General features: G+C 44.1%; 1 protein-coding gene across 1 annotated transcript; it reads right to left on the bottom strand.

Moving 5' to 3' along the window:
- Window positions 1-112: 112 nt before the first annotated feature.
- Window positions 113-14,140, bottom strand: LIPH (lipase H). Its single transcript, XM_049802681.1, has 10 exons — window positions 13,223-14,140; window positions 9,002-9,369; window positions 8,173-8,281; window positions 7,961-8,062; window positions 6,859-6,948; window positions 5,579-5,746; window positions 4,596-4,691; window positions 3,517-3,628; window positions 1,832-2,005; window positions 113-229 (listed from the first exon to the last, which is right to left on the bottom strand). Exons 1-10 carry the CDS (start codon window positions 13,272-13,274, stop codon window positions 145-147), a joined length of 1,356 nt encoding a protein of 451 aa, XP_049658638.1. The 5' UTR covers window positions 13,275-14,140; the 3' UTR covers window positions 113-144.
- Window positions 14,141-15,525: the final 1,385 nt, after the last annotated feature.

Genomic DNA, 15,525 nt, shown 5'->3' with positions numbered 1-15,525 from the left:
AATCTTTGCCTGACAAGAGGGTCCCACCGCCCTGCCGCTTGGTCTCCGCAGAGGGTGCTGAGGAACTTTCAGGTGAGTCCCCATACGGCTGTGAAAATGTCTGCCACCTTCAGACGTAACGTTCAGAAGTGACACGTTCGGGTCTTAGCTCCCGCTCCAACATGGGATGGGCTTGAAGGTTTTTCTGGTGTTCTCCATCAGGACAAGGTCGTACCTGCACAGCTGCAGTCTGCATAAAAGCAGTCAATATGAGCCAAAAGTGAAAAATTGGCCTTTCTTGTATCGTCCCCCAGTCAAGTCTCCCACCATGCTGGATGGAGACTTATGTAAAATAAGTCACATTCTCAAGACAGCTGGCTTGAAGTCCACCTAAAGTGAGGTTGACTTTAAGTCTTACTGAGGTCAGGGATACCTTGAGTATATTTTCATTCTGTTCTATGTTATCTTTTGCTTTTCCTTGTGGAAAAGAAGAACACAAAAGCCAGCAAGCAAACTGAGGTATTGGCTCCTGAGTTTGTGGTTCCCTTTAAGCCAGTCTACACTTGGGTGTCCACTGAATGGGGTGGTCCTTCCAGCTCATCTTCCTGTTCCTGCCAATTCCCTGGTGTCAGCATTAGGGATTGTGTTGCCACTCTGCGCTGGGACCGGGCATTGAGCTGGCTTAGAGCTAGCCCAGCCGAAAAACAGAGGAAATACATAGGCTTTCATCTGGGAGCACATGAATGTTAGCCCTGGAACAGGGAAGGAGAGAGGGCAGGACATCCCTCCCCATGGCAGTGACTGATTACCATCAAGCTGTACTTGCAGCCTGTAGCAGCCCCTCCTAGGGGAGAGCGGTCAGTCTCTGATGAAATATTTGGGCATTTTAATCTACTTTTTAAAAGACTGAATGTGGATCTGGAGCTGGAAGTGACTGTGGAGATGTAGGACAGGAGAAAGGGAGCATCAGCAAGGGGGAGCTGCAGAAGGACATTGCTTATTAGACATACACAATCTCTTCCTTATTCCAAGGCTAGGATAAGGGTACCAGACCTTCATGAAATGCAAAGAAACATGTTCTGCAGCTCTGTCCTTTTTCTGCTTCACTGTTCTCTATAATATGCAATCCTCGTTTTAACCCAAATTTAAAGCATGGTACAGCTTGATGTCCGCATACTCTCCTTGCACACAAGGTCAGCCTAAGAGATTCTGTACTTGATGAGCTCAGGCAGAGATCCTGTCCTCCAAAGGTGCCCTAGAAATCAGGGAAGCTTAAGGGTAGGACCACAGAGCAGACAGAGGGTAACAAGGTGACTGAAGCAGCTGTAGAAATCTCATCAGCAAATGACCTGGTAGGTACCTCATGATGTTGTGGGCAGTAGTCAGTGCTTTGGGGCATAGCAGCCAGCAGCTCCCAGTTACTGGAATTCTAGGAGTAAATTAATCTCCCTGCTTGACTGGACATAGAAATTGACTGGGATATAACATGTGTATTTGGGGCTGAACATCTATTTCCCTGAGAGTTGCATTTACCTTCAGCCCAGAGTTCAGGCCTGGGCAGCTTCTCAAAGGTCATTTTCCTGACCAAAGGTTAAAATGCCAGACCACATCAGAGTCAGACCACTACTTACATGTTTTCAGTACAATAAGACAACCTCTGTTTTCAAGTAGGTATTCAGCTATGGGGTTTGTGTGCATGAGGAATTTATTCCCAGGATATGTGTACAAGAATTATTAAATGTGAAATAGATCTAATTCTTCTGGACAAACTCAGCAAGGCCAGGAATCTGGGAGATTCATTTACTTCTGTCCAGTCTGCAACAATAGAAATGGTTTGTAAACATCTGCTTACCTTTCTGGATTTGTAAGTGACCGGAACCTCATTTGGAGAATCCTGAGTTTGAATTTTGGGCCAATGACAGATCCTGTGGAAAATGTCAAGGAAATTCTTTCTATATTTTCAAAATCCTGGTTGAATCCAATTAGCAATGTGATTTGGTTGTACTGCCGAAAGGCTGCAGCTTCTCTAAAGATAAAGCAGACAAGGTGTTGGAGAGTCACTGGGGGAATAGCACCATTTTTAATACATTCAGTATAATATTAGAAACAGTGCTGGGGGAGGAGGACTGAATTTATGAGTAGTTTCTGATTTACAGGAAAAGGGTATGGATTCAGGTCTCTAGGTGTGAACCTGCTCAGCCGCTTTTGCACTCAGTTATTTGGGGCGGGAGTGGGGACACGGGTCTGATGCCATTTGCTGTGGTCCCAAACCAGAATCCTTACTGTGATTCTGCTTTGAACCTGAGTGGACTAAACCTAAAGGATGTTTGTACTTGGCTGTCTGTGCAGACCTGAACACCGAGTCATCCATGGAGTTTGCAGAATATGTTGCTGTATATAAAAATCTGTTTGTAACAATGCTGTACGGCCGAGGTAGCTCTACAAATGGAAGACTGTTACCTTGGGGGTATTAATGCCCCTAATTAAATTTCTGGTAGTTCTTTTCTGGCAAATGCAGCACAAGCATTTGTGAAACAATGCAGCGTTGACCAGAATTAACAAAGAGTAATCCAGCTTCTCAGGACAGGAAAATAGCACAGGCTTAAAGACATGAAGTCTTGCAGGACTGGGGTTTGACCTCAGTCCTTTTTGACAGAATAGCCAGTTCCACTTTGAGATTTGCCTGAAAACTGCATCGATCTTGGTGCAAAAGCAGCAGAGCTTCTTGCAAAAATGCCGGTAGTATGGCCATAGTTTAAGGTTTCCCTGATGAAGGTGAAGAGTGCAGATGTGACTGGAAGCGTATCCCTGTTGCAACACGCAAAATGACTGGCCTTGTTTAGAAGTTTTAGGAGGCCTGACAAATAGGACAAGTTTTAACCTGTCAAAGCTGTTCATGGTGTGTGTGTGTGTGTGTAAGCATGCTGCCTGGTGGGCTGTCACACACTTGGCAGAGTGGGTGGTCCTGTTGTGCAGCCCCAGGGAGCTATGCAGATTGCTCCCGTGCAAGCAGATACGGCTGAGAGAATACACAGAGACACTTGGGAAAACTAGTTGAGCAGGACTTGTTTGGCTGAAGTAGTTTTAGCTCAGTCAGGAATTTGCATGTCCACATAAACACCAGTCATTAATTTGCTTCTCCAGGTGGAATGAATTGATTTGGCTGTTACATATTCAGGCCCAGGTTCATCCCAGCTGTCTTGGGCACCTGGAGCTGGAAGGGGAAGGGGAAGGAAAAGAGCAGACATGTTTTTCCTCCTGCTTTAGTGGAAGCCTAGGACAGCTGTGCTGCTGGCTTGAGATTGTCCACTTCGGTCCTTAAAATGACTAAGAAGGGTCCATACCAAAGGGCCGGGCTGTGAGCTGGTGTGCGCTGGGGGAGTCTGTGAAAATCGCATAGGACCAGGAAAGCCCTAAGGCATGTATGCTATCAAGTATCAGCAGAGAAATTAGAGGAGGATATCTTGCCTCCTCCCAGATGCAGTTGTACCAAGTGATTTGCTAACATTTACAGATCATCAGATCGGTAGGACTTACGGATTAACTTTAGATTCTGCCTTCTTCCCAGTTTCATCAGCTAATACAATGCTGAAGGTGCCTCTTCTGGTGTCTTTGTTCCATGTAGTAATATCCACAAAGTAGTGATAAACTGAGGTGAGAGAGAAAGTGAGCACGGTTAGACTCTGTACACTTGCTCTGCTTTCCAGCCCAGCTGTATGCCTGTCTGGGAGCTGAGCTGCAGGTGGAGTGCATCTTTCTCCCATTTGCTCATCTGACACAACCTGTTCAATTTAACTCTAAAATTTATTTCTCCTTCCTGCTTGCCATCTTCCTTTGCAGAGATTTCTAATAGAAATATTAAGAGATGTCTGGGAAAGCACTAGAGCAAGGGTTACACAAGTGGCATGCAAGATGGTCTCTCTATACAGCTTTCAGCACACCACCTTTCACCATTCATTTTTAGATTGCCTTTTGTTTCTCCTGTCCGCCTCTGATCCCCTTCATTTCTGTTCTCAGCATCTTTCATTTATCTTCTCAGTCAAGGAGCAGAACCGCCTGCTCTTTGATCTTTAACTCACTGAATTCACTTGCTGACCAGCACTGGAGCTCAGGCCATAATCCCTGCCCATGGCTTGGTGATCATGAGGGTGAAACCTTTTTTCACTGATTCCCCCTTGCCTGGGCCCTTTCCCTGTGCCTTTCACTTTTGTCCAGGGTAGCTTTTTTACCTGTTCAGCTCAGAGGACATCTTTGACTCTCATCATTCCCACACACCTCTTACTTGCACAAGAGTGGTGTCTTGTTTTAAATCACAGTTTAGGAACTACCCTTTTATGCTTCATTTGCATGTTCTCAGCTTATTTCTTAGCACTGTAAGCAAGGTGAGCCTGTTCTTGCACATCTAGTGAGTAGTTGGCTTTCATAGCACCAGGCAAGCTTGCAGATAAGGAATGTAATGGCAAGACTGCAGATGGACACAATTCTATCCAGCAGCCGCTGGCTTTGTTTCTAAAATGCTGGCTATCATGCCAATAACAACTAACCATCTCTGCTTGGCTGTTGCTGGAGGAGACAATACGCAAAGAAAAATAATCTCAGAAATCTTAGTCACTTACTACAAAATGGCTCTTTGTCCGCTGTATCAAAAAACATCCTTGTCACTGGATGGCTCTGTTGTGTTAAATAGCTTTTCCACTTATGGGCATAGTAGCCTATAGATGACAGTTTGAAAATGAAACAGAGTTACTGCATAGGTATATAAGCAACTAAATTGCTGAAAATAACAAAGCAAGTATTTAAGAAATAATATATTGCTTTCCAGCTGCAAGGTGTTACTGTGACACATGCTCCTGTACTCTGTAGACTTATACAAGGGCTTAATTTTACTTGTGTAACTAAAGCCAACTGGGTGTCTATGCATGATTACTGTTCAGCACTTATTTTAAGATTGATCTTTTTCCACATCTGCAGTGCAGAATGAAAACCATACGCTCAGCTTTGCAAGCTCATTTCTGGAAGTGTCAAAGCATCAAAATTTCAGAAATGGCAGCCTGAAGCTGGGCTGTCACATCCAGGCTGGGACACCTCTGTGGGTCAGTTACAAAAAAGCAGAATACCCTTTGTTCACCCCTCTGCTGTTCCTTTTGGAATCAAGAGGGGTTTGTGGTGCTGAAAATCTCTTAGAAGAGATTCTGTTTTAGCAAGAACATGCCCCTATCCCTCAAACTGGACAGCTAATGGACTTTAATTCATCATTTCTGTGACTTTAGTGTAAAGATCCCAAGTCTTGTTTTGGCTTTTCTAGTTCTGTATCCTTTATGTGTGGATTTCTGTTCTAGATCACAACATGATGTGACTGTACAAAGAGCAGGGAAATTTCTCGGGCCTTTTTTTCCTGCAGCAGAAGCTTGTAGCTCTGCAGAAGTCAAGGAGAGATGATCCTGAAAACCTCAGTGGAAATAACTTACATGCTTTTGCAAAGCACCATGTTGTGTTAGTCCTTTAGCAAAACATTTGTCACACACCAAGTTACAGTAATGATGGGCAGCTCTGTCAGACACATGTATTCAGAATGTATTTACATTCCCGGGATCCTTACCTACAATGGGGCATGGCATAGGCCAAAAAGTTTCGCAGCTGGTACATTTGCCATTCCTGTAATTTCTGTAGGAGTCACACGGGTATGCAGTAATATTGCAGTTCTGTTTCAGGGATGACATGAACAGGAAAACAGACCTCTGATGGTCACATTTAAAATACTGCAATCCTCAATCATACATAGGGAAGAAACATATTGTTAGCAATCCTCATGCTTCCTGAAAACAGTATTAATGCACTAGTAAAAAAGGACACACCAGTGGACAGTCACTGACCAGCCTGAAGGCAACATTGCACTGGGGAGCACTGGGCTGTGGCAGAACAGGAAGTGGGCACTAGCCTCTCCCTTTGAGTGCACTCAGCTCTGCCTATGTCTACTTTACTTTTCTTGTCTTTTTTGGTTTTAAAAACATATTTGTTTGTATTGTTGCTGCAGTTCCAGAGGATCCAGCTATGGATCCTTCTCCATTTCAGGTGTTTTCTCTTTGACCTCAGGCCTGACAGCTGGATATTGCATTTTTTGGCACATGGCTTTGTCATTTTTGTTTAAAAAACTCTTTAGAAAGACATAACTAATAAAATGACATGTTGCATGGGCAGCAAAATGAGTGAAGCCTCATTTCCTATAGGTATTTGTTTCAGGCTGGTTTCCTACATAGATTCCCTTAGGTCTGATAAGGTCTGAGTTCACCTTACTGCCTTTCCTTCTGTGAGGTATCTTCTTCACCCAGCTTTCACAAAACCAGTTTGGCTGCCAGGCTGGAAAGGAAAAAAGCTTTCTTGCATTCAAGACTTAGTGCAATCTGGCAGGTAAAGCCCAACTGTCACTGCCAAGAAAGGCGCATTGGATTCAGTATAACTGCCTACCCCACATACATCTTGAACCTGTATTCTGAACAGGTTCTTGCTGTTGCTAGTCCTTGGGGTTTTGTGTGTGTTCTAAGTAATTAAAAAATTCCCACAGGTTTTCTTAACATAGTCACAAAATGAAGACATAAATCTACCTGATGACTTTTTGCACGGAAAATTAATCCCATTTGCATTTGTGACAGAGAGCAGAAGGATCACTCCTGACTCCTATGTCTGCCTGGTGCACATCAGCTAAACTCCTGTTACGTCAGTGTACCACATCAGTGCTGGGAATAGATTGCTTTCATGGCTTTCCCAGAATATGGTTTTCATGTCTTTTCTAAGCAGTCATGATGTTTCTCTGGCCTTCTCCTCTTTTCTGATTGGAAACATTTTGTCACTGTTTGTGCAATTCAAGGCAGAATTAATTACCAGAAAATATTGTCAGTGGACAGCCAGGCTGGTCGGTCCCGCCATTGGGGTAGAAGTCTATGTGGCCTAGTGCTTCTGTGTAGCCTAGTCCTGACAAAAGAAAATATCAGAGGTGAAGGGAGGGAATATTACATCATAAAATGCAGAAGAAGGAAAAGAAACTAACTGGAAAAAATAATAGTTATTTAGTTCTAGGATGCCTGCCTGTGTAGGAATATTAATGTCATTCATCTATTTAGACAGCAGGCCAAATGGTTGTGACCCAGCTGTGTCATTTTAGCAGTGGTATCAAATACCTAAAATAAGTTTGTGCATCTGACAGTACAAAATTTGGCTTTTTGTGTCACTGCCTGTGGGAGAGGAAAAAGGATGTGAAAGACTGGGTATTGCTGTGCTGCTGAAGTCCCGAGTTCTTGGAGGGTCTGGGAGAGGATGAGAGGCAGCAATGAGGTGGGAAAGCCAAGTGCTAGGGGTGGGATGCCAGTGGGAGCAGGGTGAAGGGTTTGCATCACACTGCTGGCCTGGCTGTGGATGTGAAGGTGTGCTGTGCACCAGGGATAGGGCTGAGGGAGATTTCACATTTGCCCCAGAGGAAGGTTTAGCCCACAGGAGGTGGGATGAAGACTGGAAGCATCATGCAGGGAGTCACAGGGTTGGGGATAACTGATCCGCTGTGCAAGGCATTGAGCCGTGTGACTAGCTTTTGAGATGCTGCATGCTGGGGGGGCAGCCTGACCCCACAGTGCAGTGTTAATATGGAACTGCTTTGGCAGGACTGTGTGCTGCAGTAGCAACAGGGCACTCCTGCACTAGTGCCTGAGTCCTTCTACTTCATGGGCCACAAGGCTTTAATTGCTATAGACCAGCAGCATGTTTTGAAATGCAAATAAAACAGCAGCTCCCAAGAGAGTGCTGATGACAGCGTGGGCAACACAGGACCACAGACACCTTCACAGCACCAGTGAAGTAAGCTGCTGTCCTCCTGGGCTGAAGGAGCAAGGATCTTCCCCAGCACTGCTGCCTACCAGAGCCCTTGCTTTCCTGTGCTCCCCATCAGTCTCTAGGTCTCCTCATAATGGTAAAGAGGAGAAATGTCACATACCATCGGTGTCTGAATGAATGATGTCAACAAACTGTGCATCTGTCGGATCTAGCCTCTCACTAGGCGGCTTTCCTCTGTACAAGGGGCCTGCTGGGTCAAGACCTGCAATGCAAAACCACACTTATGGCATCACTTTAGTAGTGCGCAGCTCACACTGCTCACCATGAACAGCTTTCTTCAAAGCAAAAGGACTGACAGGAGGAAGGGCTTACCTGTGATTCTTCCAAGTGTACCATCAAACATCTGTCCCACAAAGCCAGAGATGTGTGCTCCCAGGCTCACTCCTATCATGTGCAAGGAGTCAAGCGATGCTCCATCAACCTGAGATATAAGAGGACTTGTTGCAGATTTTTAGGCACATCAAAGGCATAAAAAATATCAGGAGGAGGAATGTACATGCATCTCCCTACTTTTCCCATATTTTCCCTTGGTGTGTTCCACTCTTTGTAAATATTCCCCCTTTGATAGTCCCATAGTACAAGCAGCGCTTAGGTTTGAGGCCCATATCTGAGAGAGCTGCGATGAGAACAGTTCAGGCAATGGTTGTACTTTCCTGGGGCAGTAACTACAGGTGTGGACAGGAGTGAGTATTCTGGGCCCCATGAGTACAACTCCAGTTGCCCCACATGGGGTTCCTGCAAGGCATTAGCAGACACAATGATCCTAATGGTCCAGTGTCATCACTGAGGGTGCCTGTGCAACAGCTTAGAGGAGCTGCGAACTGTAGCTGATCTCCATAAGCTGACTTTTGGACATCCAGAAAGTAGAAATAGAGTTTCTATGTATGGGAAAACATATCTGTAGAGTTTTGTATTCAGAAATGTAGAGCCTTTGAGTGTAAACTGAATATTGCAACAAAATACCATCATACCAAGTCCAAGGGTAGAATTTGGCACTGCAGTATAGCTGCACTTCCAAAAATTAATGTATTCCTTTTTAGGAGTTTTTTTCCCCAGACTCCTGCTGTTTTAAAACACTTCCTTTGTGCCCTTTACATGCTGTGCGTTAATGTCTATATCATAGTGTGAACGTTCAACTTACCAACATTTCATCAATAAATTTCTTCAGAATCTCAGCAACTTTCTTGCAGTTTCTGGAAGCATTACTGTAGATGAGAGTTGTTGCTCCCTGGTTCCAATCCACAAGGATGACGTTCATGTCTTCTACAGAAAGCAGAAGATGTACCAAGTCAGGGATCCAGACTGGGGTAGAGCCTGTGAGTCGGTATCCATGGATGATGAATGTAGTTTTTTTGGTCACATCTAGATACTTGGAGGCTGTTGAATTGAGCTCTTCAGCACAGTTTGGATTCAGTTTGGTGTAGAGCAGCAGCTTCACTTTCAGGTCTGTCCCTATCAAAGCGTTGCCAATGCTGAGAGCTGTGAACGCAGGGCATGTCTCCCTAGGATCTGAAAAGAGCACAGTGTGGCAATCCTGAGGTTAGCACCAATGTGTTTGCTTTGACCTTTTCTACCTGCCAGCCCTACACAGGCACAGGAACACATGCTGTGAGCTGTCTGAGCTAGGGCTGCTCCTTTCCTTTCCATCATGTTCATGGCTGGAGTTATCCTGAATCTTAGGATTTCTTGCCACATTGGAACAAAGACAGCAAGTGTACCTTCTCAGAGCAGCATTCCCTGAAGCAGCACAGTCCTGCTTCCACCAGCAGCTGGGAGATGGCATGGACTCTCTCCAAAAATCCCACTAGTGTGAGGAAGGTATTGAAGACTGACAACTAGGATGGCTGCTGTATTGGTTTGAGAGCACACCTAGAAGCTCTGGACAGGCTCTAGGGTAAAGAGACATCCTTATGGTTTGTAACTCCAGTCTGGAGCTGACAAGCTGCAGAGGATTTTGCTGTTGTGAGGAGCAGCTCAATGCTTCATTTGTATTTGCAGATGCAGCATGCTATTTCAGACTGTGAAATGGGAGACCATTTGACTGCATGAGATATGTTACTGATATTGCTTTATACACAGCTGAAGAGTAACTGAATTTTCTGTAACTTTTGCTTTATTGGATGGTCTTTGCCATTTGAAAGCCTGTCTTTTGTTCATTGCTTTTCCAACGGAACACCAGCTGAGCCTTCGGAGTCCAATACAATCTCCAGCAGGGCACTGGCAGGGAATGGAATAACTGTCTCCAGACGGACACTGCTTATGAAGGCCTTCCCAGGTTTTGTAGCCTCTTCCTGGCTCACAATCCTTTTCTCCAAATCCACTTAATCTTATTGAAGAATGTTGTGGGAGAGAGTGTCTCTCACACATATGCCCTGGGCTGCAATAATTGCTTAGGCTGCAGTTGCTAGAGAAATCTTCCTGATCTTTGTTGCTCAAAGGGCTGTGCAGTAGGTAGAAAGGTTTAGAAAACCTGCAGCTGTAATCTAATTGTGCTCTAGCAAATCTCCAATACTCTGTGCATTTTAATTTCTAAATGATGAAACTCTCAGTTTCTATGAGCAACTTTCCCTTTTCTCCTCCTGTGGAAATCAGCAGCATGAGAGTGATATAAATGCTATGTGCCCAGCACATAAAATAATCTGCTCAGTTGCCATAGTTCTGCTAATTACTTTGTAGAAGCCCCAGGAGCTCCAGAAATAAAAGTTAATAGGCTAAAAGGATGTTGCAGTTAAGTCCAACTGGATATTTTAAATTGCTACCATAAATTCAGAAATAAATTTTAACATTTGAAATCCACGGAGTCCATCCTGTATAAAGCCTATGGTAAAATATGAATAGTGGAACAGGAGCAGTGGAAAATGAACTCTCAGCCAGGCCCAATGAACATCCGTTGAAATCAGTGGCCTTTGAACTGAGGGTGTTCTGCCTCTGTAATGCTTCAGTCAGGGCTCCCAGGGGCAGTGTGACTCTGGGCCCTGCTTGCAAGAGTAAAGGTGACCTGGGTGGCCCTCTCCTGACCAGCTTGCTCTTACCACAGTTACCATGCCAAGATGCTCCAGAGAAACAGCAGCAAGAGTTCTCCTATGACACTGCTCATGTGGAAATCTCAAAGGAAATTTACCATTTTTTGCTGATATACACCAGCATACACAGTGATACTTAACCACTGCCCTCTAGGTGCTACTGCAACATAAAAAAACCCCAAACGATTATTTTTTGCTAATAACTAGAAATTGGTTTAGTTATTGTATGGTATTATATAGTATTGTTAATCACCTTTACTGCCACTGAAACTGTAGTAATACAGGCAGAAATGCCAGACAAAAATTACTTCTATATGGTGGAAGATTGCATTGATTGCTTGATTTGTTTCTATATCTCCTGTATCATGCTGAGACTTGCCCAGAGGAGCACTGTGTTTGTCACCAGAACAGCCCAAACGTTCTGGTAAAGAAGAGCTTTTAAAGAGCTGATCAGCATTTGCTAATACCTAACACAGGAACTGTATAAAAAGCCTTGTTATATCTGCACCAAGTCTGTTAGATTTGTTCTATTTTGAATAACAAAATTAGATCAGTGCTAATAGTGGGGGGAAACCTGCCAGCTCCTCTTCTGGCAGGCTGGTATGTATCCCAGACTCATCCACCATGTGTTACAAAAGCTGACACATGAGGAGAGCCAGTTATCCTGGCTTTGCTCTTCATTCTGATAAGCACAGTGAATCCTACCCAAATGGCTGGAAGTGTCTTTGAAACTCCAACACGATTTCTCTGATGGGGCAAGAGGCTTATTGAGATTAAGTCTCCAAGCAAATAAGTGAGGTGGAAACCTACACCCTGGCACTGTGCTTAACCTGTGTCCAACAGACCACTTCCCTCCAGGAAAGGTGAATAAATGTGGCAATTAACCCAGTGTCCCATTAATTCACTCCCAGCACTGTCTTGGGCATTAGCTTGCTGAACAGGCTCAGGCAATTAGCTTTTCTCCCTCTGCTCAGCTTTCTGATATGTAAAATAGGACGCCAAACACTAGTTTCTTGGGCAAGGTGCTCTGACACAGCACCTGTAGCAGGGGGCATACCAAGCTGTTAAACCCATGTTCCTGCCTTCCCCTGGTCTCTCTCGTTCCTTTCTGGGACATGGTGTTTGGAAGCTTTTTCTTCCTTCTGTCCTGGATGTTCATCCTACGGACAGGCAGGGTTTGCAATAGTGGCATTTTGGGGTTGTGCCACTGAGGCTGTCTGCATGAATAGAATAGCAGCTGAATTTTTTAACTCCACCAGTCTGTCCTCTTGCAAAGTCAAGTTCCAACAGTTTTTCACTTCAGTGGGTCAGTGGTCACTTGTTCAGATTTGTAGTTGTCCTAGCTGTGGTCCTTGGGAGACTGTATTGCCACACAGAGCCCCTGAAGGGGGCTGCTCACCCAGTCAACACCTTGCATGGACCTCAGATAAGAGTGTTGCTGCTTCTGTATTTGTCTGCAGTTTCACTGACACTCAAAACACTGTCACCTTGCCTGGGTTTTTTACGGTATGTTACAACAGACTGGTCTTACGCATCAATAATGAGTCTTCAGCTTTAAGCACACTTCACTACCACATAGCAAATCTCAGTAGCATTAGTGAAGATTTCCATTGCTTTTCCACAGAGTGTGTCCTCTGCCTCTTAAACTGGTCTTCTGTATCTCACTGGGTTTCCTCAGTGCCTTTTTAGACAATTCTATTTTTCCACTTCTTCTGACTACATTTCCTACAGCATATTTAACAAACTAAGCAAAATGTGACCCCACAATTACCCCAGAGAACCTGATGAAATACAAGTTAGTATTTATAAGAATACTGTTTGGTTGGGGTTTTTTTGTTTAATTCCTGTTTGTTTTCCCTACAAAGCAGAGAGCTATAACTTGACTTGCTCCCATGTGTATGCTAACACAAGGTAGTAATTTGTTTTTTCTTACACAGTTTGATACTCGATAGGGCTGTGAGGATATCAAATGAAGCTTATTGTTCATAAATGGTAATTCAACCTTCGTGTCTGTCACATAAGACACTGCTGAAAAGAAATCATTCTCTGAAGATTTCGAATTATATTTTCAGTGTCAATGGATAGTACTTACAGAAGAGAATAGTTTGCAAAGTGAGGAAAAGATAATAAAAATTACTTCTGGTTTTACATTTGGAACTCTGAGAGCTGACTACATTCATGTAACCAGTACAATTTGCTTTGGCAAGATAAATAATGCTAGCGAAAACCCCTACACAGTAACTTATAATGCAGAGGGTAGATAAATTCATGTTTCTGCAAAGCACAGAAAGTGTCTTATATTTGACAAAAACATTCAAAACAAACGGTTGATTTCTTACCTGGTTTCACCCCATACAAAAGGTAGATGAAGATGACACACAGCCTCAGCATATGGACTTCCACATGGAACTTCTACAGGTAAAAGATTTTACCACTTCTTTGGCATGTGTCTGCTGTCTCTGTCAAGTTTGCTCTCTTTTTTTCTGCCAGTAACAGTAGGTGTGGTGAAAGGAGGAAGTTACCAGCCAAGAAATGAAGACTAGTCTTTAGTTATATAACTAAAGCTTCTTCTTAAAAAGGTGGGGCACCTTCTATTCTACTGGGTTTCCTTATTTTAAATACAGTTTGCCCTGGGGAATGACTAATGAAAGAACACAAATGGTTTGGTATCATGCTGTAAGCAGCAAGTTGACTAAACGTGTTGAAACTAAGGAAATTATTGCGTGTCTATTTGTCTTTTCCAAAGAATGTCAAAAGGCAGTGAAGATTGTAGGTGTCACTGCAAGTATGATAAGCATCTGGGCAGGGCCAGCACTTGGTTTCACAGGGCCCTATGCTGGTAGCATTCATGATGATCTCTACTCTTCCATGTCCCTCCAGCTTTTCTGAGCACTGTGGCCCAGCATCGCTGCTAACCTACAAGACCCTGTCCACCTCAGGCAGGAGGTGGATGCACAGCACTATGTCATGACAAAGGGAAGGTACCAGTCAATCTGGGTCTCCATTGGGCTGCCAAGGAACTGCTGTCTTGGATGACAGTTGTACATCTGGCATCCCCATCACGTTTTCTTGCAGACCTGCTGGAACCTCATGAATTCAGCTCTAATTCAAGTAAGGGCTTTTTCTTTTTTTTCCGTGCTGGAGGGGAGGAAGAAGATGGCAGATGCAAAGACAACTGTCAGGGGCACGAAAGGAAGTCTGAAATCGGAGCTGGAATATCTAGTGGAAAAATTGGAAAGATGAAGGTGGTGGAGAGTTTGTAAAGGGGTGAGAAAGGGGTGGGTGGGGGTGGGGAGAGACCAGGGGTGGCTGCTGGATAGAAGCTGTGTGGTAGCTTTGCCTAATGTTTTCTTAGCAAATTCTTCTAACATAGGCCAGGGAAAGGGAACAGGGGGAGGATCAGAAACACCTCGTTAAGCACAGGCTCTGGTTTTCCCCCCGGTGATGATCCAATGAGGAGCTGAACTATTACAGTTCCCAGTTGCATAGCTGTTTCTTTGGTCCATGCTGTACGTATTAAGCTTTTTGACTTTGCTAATTCTTGGGTTAATCCTTAACTCTGCCTGCTGGATGTCTGCAGCTCCTTCTTGTTCAGACAAGTGCATGCTGCTTGTCTGCTGCAGGCACGCATTACACCTCAGACAGAGGTGCGCACCCAGCAACACATGATTTTTTCACAACTACCGGGAGCTCTCCATCTCATGCAGCTCAGCAATTGCAGTCTCGCAGGACATGTGCTGTACTGTGATTCCATTTGGTAATCACACAGGCAAAAGTTGGGTTTTGTTATTTTGAAGAGGATAAACATTGAGAAAAAGACACCAAAAAACTTGTGTGGAGTCTGGAATCTGCAAGCTCCAGGGAAGTGCTTTTTGTGATGCACTGGCAAAAGAAAATAATTCAAAACATTCTTTTCCTTCCAGTTCCTTTCTCACCTCTACCAGTAATCCTAAACTCTGTCAAAATATTTTCTCCTTAGCAAGTTCTGCCAATGGTGTGAAGGAATCGGTCCAACAGGGAAACAAGCAAGATGAACAGAAGGCTTTTACCTATTGCAAAAGACATTTGAGAATCAGAGATAAAATGAGATAAAGAAATCAAGAGGGCCTTGCCTTTCTTCTCAGTGCAAAAAGAGGTAATAATTTATTGCCCGAAGCCAAGATCCACTTGTTTCTTTTCCCCATCACTTTCCTCAGATTTCCATTTCCCATCTGAGACAGCTCATCCAAGTGGCCATCAGTTCAATAGGTGGTACACTGGGACTGTCAGGCTCTTCCTTGTAACTCTTAGTGTTCCCTCTAAAGACAATGATTTTGAGTAACCACTATTTTAGCATAAATTAGACTGTTTACAGTATGCATATTGGTGAACATACCCAGGATGTCAGTACTGGAAATGCTGTCCACCACCACCATCAAATCCTGAAATGAGGAGTTCAAATAACCACCTGTGTTTACAGATTACCTCCAGCTCTTGAATCCTGTTGACCAATCTTTCACACCTGTCCCACACAACCTTCCTCAGCCGCACACTAGTTAAAGATGGTAACAACTGACTTATGGCTATTTGGTTTTTGTATGCTGAACTCTAACCACAGAATACACAGGAATACCTCTTGGGACATAAGCCTTCAGAGTCAGAA

Source organism: Accipiter gentilis, chromosome 6 (assembly GCF_929443795.1).
Source record: "Accipiter gentilis chromosome 6, bAccGen1.1, whole genome shotgun sequence".
Taxonomy (NCBI): Eukaryota; Metazoa; Chordata; class Aves; order Accipitriformes; family Accipitridae; genus Astur; species Astur gentilis.
This window is presented reverse-complemented; position numbering and strand designations above follow the sequence as displayed.